At 46.6% G+C, this 6,472-nt stretch overlaps 1 protein-coding gene across 1 annotated transcript; it reads left to right on the top strand.

Annotated features, from left to right (window-relative positions):
* The first annotated feature begins 3,221 nt into the window (after positions 1-3,221).
* Positions 3,222-6,149, top strand: LOC138881538 (uncharacterized). Its single transcript, XM_070161773.1, has 6 exons — positions 3,222-3,705; positions 4,183-4,514; positions 5,018-5,097; positions 5,147-5,545; positions 5,630-5,854; positions 5,972-6,149. Exons 1-6 carry the CDS (start codon positions 3,222-3,224, stop codon positions 6,147-6,149), a joined length of 1,698 nt encoding a protein of 565 aa, XP_070017874.1.
* The last annotated feature ends 323 nt before the right edge of the window (positions 6,150-6,472 follow it).

Below are 6,472 nucleotides of genomic sequence, written 5' to 3'. Positions count from 1 at the left end.
AACAGTTGCAGTAGCTCCGTTAGGTGATTTTGGATATGTGTGCAAATTTTCAGATCATTCGGAGTTGTTTAGGTCGGGTTTTGGATCAAATGCAAGTTTCGAAAGTTTTAGTTTAACTTAGGCTTGAATCCGTGGTAATTTGATGATTTTGATGTTTATGATAGTGTTTTTATGTTACGAGCAAGTTTGAATGAAGTAATAGAACATATATGTGCCTTTGGTTGAGGTACCGAGGGCCTCGGGGTGTTTTCGGATGGCTAACGTGAGTTTTTGAAGTTAAAAGTGCAGTAGAAAAATTGCAGAGCAACTTTGTTCATCGCGATCGCAAGCCAAGGGCTGCGACCGCATAGAAGGAAAAAGGGAGGCCTGGCTGTTGTTCTCTGTGATCACATTAAGGCGTCCGCGATCGCATAAGAGGCCTGGGGGCCGGTGTGTTTTGTTCTTCACGATCGCAACGTTTGGAACGCGATCACATAGTTGCGGGTGGTGAGGCATCGCGATCGCATGGGTATGGCCGCGATCGCATAGACAATTTTGGAGGCCTGGTGAATTTGTTCATTGCGATCGCAGGGCTAAGGCCGCGATCGCATAGAAGGAATAAGCTGGGCAGAGAAGGGTTTTTAATAACATTTCATCCGCGAACCAAACATATTTTCCTCCATTGTTAAGCAACCAAGAGAGGTTTTTGAGTGATTTGAAGCATGTTTTCAATGGGTATTGATTGGAGGTAAGTCTCTTGACTTGAAAACGCCATTTTTAGGAAGAATCAACCCTCAATTCCATGAAATTGTGTAGAAATTGTGAAGAACTAGGGCTTAGTTTTTAGAAACGAATTTTGGGGATTTGAAAGGCTATTTGAACTCCGTTTTTGGTGAACTTTATATGTACGGACTCGTGGAGAGACGAGGAATCCGATGATGTGATTTTAGGAATTTTTCGAGAAGTGGTCCCGGGGCTCGGGTTTTACCAACTTCGTGATTTTTAGCATTTTTCGAATAATTTCAATTGGGTTATGTTTATTTAGCCTATAATAACATATTCATTGTGGTTTTGACTAGATTCGACGCATGTAGACGGATATTCAATGGGAAAGGGCATTGTGGACCAGTCTACGACCTGTTAGAGGTGAGTATTTTGTACAGATGATGGCCTGAGGGTTTGAAACCCCGGTTTATCACATCGTGACGCTATGTTAGGGCGTGACTCACACCCCATGGCAGGTGCGGGATTGTAAATGATTGGGGATTGTGACTTGGTCTATCCCAAGAGCTAAATAAAAATTATTGGCGACTAATACGCACCCTGTAATGAATATATCTGGGCTTATTGCCATGTTTGGGGCCTTGTGCCGATCTGTAGCATCCATCTAGGATGAATATCTTTGTGATATCATGATTTGCATAATCATTGTTCTCAGTCCTGTGTTTAATCACTGTTATTAAATGTTAAGTCACCTTATTCCTGAAATTGATTAATTAAATTATATTCACCTTAATAATTGGAAACTGGGAAACTAGATTGAATCTGTTATGTGACTTGTATGCATACTATGGACTGAGTGTGGGTCGGGATGCACGCCGCAGTAGTGATATGATGATATTGCGCTTGTGCTGAAGGAGCCCCTCCGGAGTCTGTACACATCCCCAGTGAGCGTCGTCGACATTAAACGGATCGGGTTGCACGCCGCAGTGAATTCATGTGCATTGCATTGCATCTTTACATGATACTTGACTGTTATATTTGATATTGCTTTTTTTACTGTTAGTTCGTAGTTAGGGTATAGGACTGTTAGTTTCAGCTTTGCTTTGTGGCATTTCGTGGATTTCTTGCCTTCAGACATTGTATATGCTTATTACTCACTGAGTCGGTAGTACTCACCCCTACTCCCTGCACCTTGTGTGCAGATTCAGGTATACCGGAGGCTTAGCTGACACTCGTAGTCTCCAGATATTTCAGAGTCGTTGAGGTAGCTGCTTGACGTTTGCAGGACCTGGCTGCTCTTCATATTTCAGTATATTATTATTATATACATTTCTAGACTTTTATATTTTCATTCAGATATTATTATCCAGTTTTGTTTAGAGGCTCTAGACTCGTGACCCCAGATCTTATGGGTGTGTTTATCGGTTTTTCGTATCTTTCCGTATTACTCTAATAATACTTTTGGATTGTTATTCTAAAATTGCTATAATATTCTTAAATTGTCGGTTTTTGAGACTTAGTGATAAATTGAAAGCGATTATTGGTCAGGCTTGCCTAGCTTTAGTGGAGTCTCGCGGATCGGTACGTAGACGTCCGTATCTATCCTCGGGAGGATACAAAACTTTTAGGAAACACCTCACTTTCTTGAAATTCATATCGTGCGGCTTTGTTAATGTGAAAAAGTAAATCTCTGTATTCTATTCTCTCGCAGCTGGTGAGAACCCGTGCTAACGAACGTGGGGGATGACCACCAGTACCACCTGCTAGAGGCCGTGGACATAGTCGAGGTGCTGGATGAGGCGGACCAGTAGGGGCAACACCTGCAGACCCATTAGCTGCCCAGGTCCCGGATCAGCCTCCAGCTGAAGATGCTCCAGCAACACCTATTCAGGCACCGACAGTGCCCATCATGATTCATGGTCTCTAGGAGGCTTTGGCTCAGATTTTGTCCGTCTGCACTGGCCTGGCTCAGGCAGTTTCAGCCACTACAGCGGCGGTTACTTCTCAGACCGGGGGTGTTCATCAGACCCCCGATGCTCGCACTCCCGAGCAGGTTGCTCAGGGCTTACAGACACATGAGGTAGCTCTAGTTCAGCCAGATCAGCCAATTCAGCCGGTTGCTCCAGTTGCACCGGTTGTTCCAGTTGTGCCAGTCGCACCAGCCCCAGCTTATGTGTTTCCAGTTATGCCGGACGACGAGCAGCGACATTTGGAGAGGTTCGGTAGGCTCCAGCCTCCGACATTTAGTGGTGCTGAGGGCGAGGATGCCTAGGGTTTTCTGGATAAATGCCAGCGTATGCTTCATATTGCGGGTATTCTGGAGTCTAGCGGAGTGGCTTTCACCACCTTCCAGTTCACGGGGGCTGCATTTACTTGGTGGGAAGAGTTCGAGAGGCATAGGCCCATTGGGGCAACACCCCTCACTTGGCAGCAGTTCTCCATGGTATTTTTGGAGAAGTATGTGCCCCAGTCTCACAGGGAGGAGCTGCGGCGTCAGTTCTAGTGGTTGACTCAGGGAGATGCAGTTTACACAGCTGGCTAGGCATGCTATGTGGATGATCCCGACAGATAGAGAGAGGTTCAGGAGGTTTATAGATGGCCTCAACTATCCGATCCGTATATTGATGACTAGAGAGAGGGCTACAACAGCTACATTTGAGGAGATTGTTGATGCGGCTCGACTGATTGAGACAGATCATCGTCGGGAGTGTATGGAGAGGGAGGCCAAGAGGCCTGGAGGTTCAGGTAATTTTAGCGGTGCTCCGTCTGGGGGCCAGTTACAGCATGGTATAGGTCGTTCCTTCAGGCCTCCTCAGTCAGGACGCACAGAGTCCAGTGGAGCCTCTCTAGGCCGGGGCCATCAGGGTCATCAACAGAGTCAGCCTGCACTGAGTGCTCTTCCAGCTCAAAGCTCTGCTCCTACTCCTTCAGCTCAGGGTTCGTCTGCAGCGAGGGGTTCTCATCATTCCCCTTCTCCAGCTTCAGTTCGTTGCTATGAGTGCGGTGATTTGGGTCATATGAGGAGGCAGTGTCCTCGACCCCGCAGTAGGCAGTCTCAGTAGAGGGATCAACCCTCGTCTTCTGCTCAGGTTTCTTCGGCTCCAACTCAGCCAGCTAGGGATGAAGGCCAGGTAGCCAGAGGTCGCCCCAGGGGTGAGGACCGTACTGGCGGTGGCCAGGCCCGTTCCTATGCCCTTCCAGATCGGAGGGACGCTATTGCCTCGGATGCAGTTGTCATAGGTATTATCTCAGTCTGCCACAGGAATGCTTCTGTTTTATTTGATCCCGGATCTACCTATTCATATGTGTCTTCCTATTTTGCTCATCATTTGGGTACGACCTGTGGTTGTCTTGCCTTGCCCATGCACGTATCTACCCCGGTGGGTGATACTATCATTGTGGATCATGTATATCGATCCTGTCTGGTGACTATTGGGGGTCTGGAGACCTGAGTTGACCTGTTATTGTTGGGCATGGTAGATTTCGACGTGATTTTGGGTATGGATTGGCTATCTTCATACCATGCTATTCTAGACTGTCATGCTAAGACAGTTACATTAGCTATTCTGGGTATTCCGAGGATCAAGTGGCGAGGCGTGACTGATTGTGTACCTAGCAGGGTGATTTCTTTCCTAAAAGCCCAACGGATGGTTGGGAAGGGTTGTCTATCGTATTTGGATTTCGTGAGGGATGTGGAAGCTGAGGCTCTTAGTCTTGATTCGGTTCCCGTTGTTAGGGATTTCACTGACGTGTTTCCAGTAGACTTGCTAGGCATGTCGTCGGACAGGGACATTGATTTCGGTATTGATCTGGTGCCGGGCACTCAGCCCATCTCTATTCCTCTCTATCGTATGGCACCAGCGGAGCTAAAGGAGTTGAAAGAACAACTTTAGGAACTCCTAGATAAGGGGTTCATTCGCCCGAATGTGTCACCTTGGGGTGCACCAGTGTTATTTGTAAAGAAGAAGGATGGCACAATGAAAATGTGCATTGACTATAGGCAGTTGAATAAGGTGACAGTGAAGAACAAGTACCCACTACCCCGTATTGAGGATTTATTTGATCAGCTCCAAGGAGCAAGGGTATTCTCTAAGATTGACCTTCGATCGGGCTATCACCAGCTGAAGATTAGGGATTCAGACATTATGAAGATGGCTTTCAGGACGAGATATGGGCACTACGAGTTTCTAGTGATGTCTTTCGGGCTGACTAATGCCCCAGCCGCGTTCATGCACTTGATGAACAATGCATTTCGGCCTTATCTGGATTTTTTTGTGATTGTTTTTATTGATGATATTCTGGTGTATTCGCGTAGTCAGGAGGAGCACGCGTAGCACTTGAGGGTGGTCTTATAGAGATTGAGAGAGGAGAAGCTTTATGCAAAGTTCTCCAAATGTGAATTCTGGCTTAGTACTGTGGCTTTTCTGGGACACGTGGTGTCCAGTGATGGTATTCAGGTTGACCCAAAGAAGATTGAGGCGGTGCAGAGTTGGCCCAGACCATCCTCAGCTACTAAGATTCGGAGTTTCCTTAGTTTGGCGGGTTATTATAGCAGGTTCGTTCAGGGCTTTTCATCTATTGCTTTGCCTTTGACGAAGTTGACACAGAAGAATGCTCCATTTGTGTGGTCGGATGAATGCGAGGAGAGCTTCCAGAAGCTCAAGTTGGCTTTGACCACAACCCCGGTACTGGTATTGCCTTCAGCTTCAGGTTCTTACACGGTGTATTGTGATGCTTTGATAGTTGGGATCGATTGTGTATTGATGCAGGAGGGTAGAGTTATTGCGTATTCTTCTCGTCAGCTAAAGCCCCATGAGAAGAACTACCATGTTCATGACTTAGAGTTAGTCGCAATTGTTTATGCCTTGAAGATTTGGAGGCATTATCTTTATGGTGTATCTTGAGAGGTATATACGGACCATCGCAGTCTTCAACACTTGTTTAAACAGAAGGATCTTAATCTGAGACAGCGGAGATGGCTTGAGTTACTCAAAGACTATGACATTACCATTTTGTATCATCCCGGGAAGGCCAATGTGGTGGCCGATGCTTTGATCCGGAAGGCTATTAGTATGGGTAGTTTGGCATACATTCCAGTTGGGGAGAGGCCCCTTGCAGTTGATGTTCAGGCCTTGGCCAATCAGATGGTGAGGTTAGATATTTCCGAGCCCAGTTGGGTGTTGGCTAGTGTGGTTTCACGATCTTCTTTATATGACCGCATCAGAGAGCGCTAGTATGATGACCCGCATTTGCTTGTCCTGAAGGACAGGGTCCAGCATGATGATGCCAGATATGTGACCGTTGGTGATGATGGTGTGTTGCGGATGCAGGGCCGGATTTGCGTGCCAAATGTGGATGGTTTCTGGGAGTTGATATTAGAGGAGGCTCACAGCTTGCAGTATTCGATTCATCTGAGTGCTGGGAAGATGTACCAGGATTTGAGATAGCATTACTGGTGGAGGAGGATGAAAAAGGATATTGTGAATTACGTGGCTCGATGTCTCAACTGTCAACAGGTCAAATATGAGCACCAGAGACCCGGTGGTGTATTCCAGCGGATGGATATTCCGGGGTGGAAATGGGAGAATATTACTATGGATTTCGTGAGTGGTCTTCCTCGTACCTCAAAAAAATTTGATTCGATTTGGGTGATTGTGGATAGGCTGACCAAGTCCATGCACTTCATTCTAGTATGCACTACCTATTTTGCGGAGAAGTTAGCAGAGATTTTCATTCGGGAGATCGTACGGTTGCATGGGGTCCCAGTTTC

Source organism: Nicotiana sylvestris, chromosome 1 (genome assembly GCF_000393655.2).
Source record: "Nicotiana sylvestris chromosome 1, ASM39365v2, whole genome shotgun sequence".
NCBI lineage: Eukaryota > Viridiplantae > Streptophyta > Magnoliopsida > Solanales > Solanaceae > Nicotiana > Nicotiana sylvestris.
This window is presented reverse-complemented; position numbering and strand designations above follow the sequence as displayed.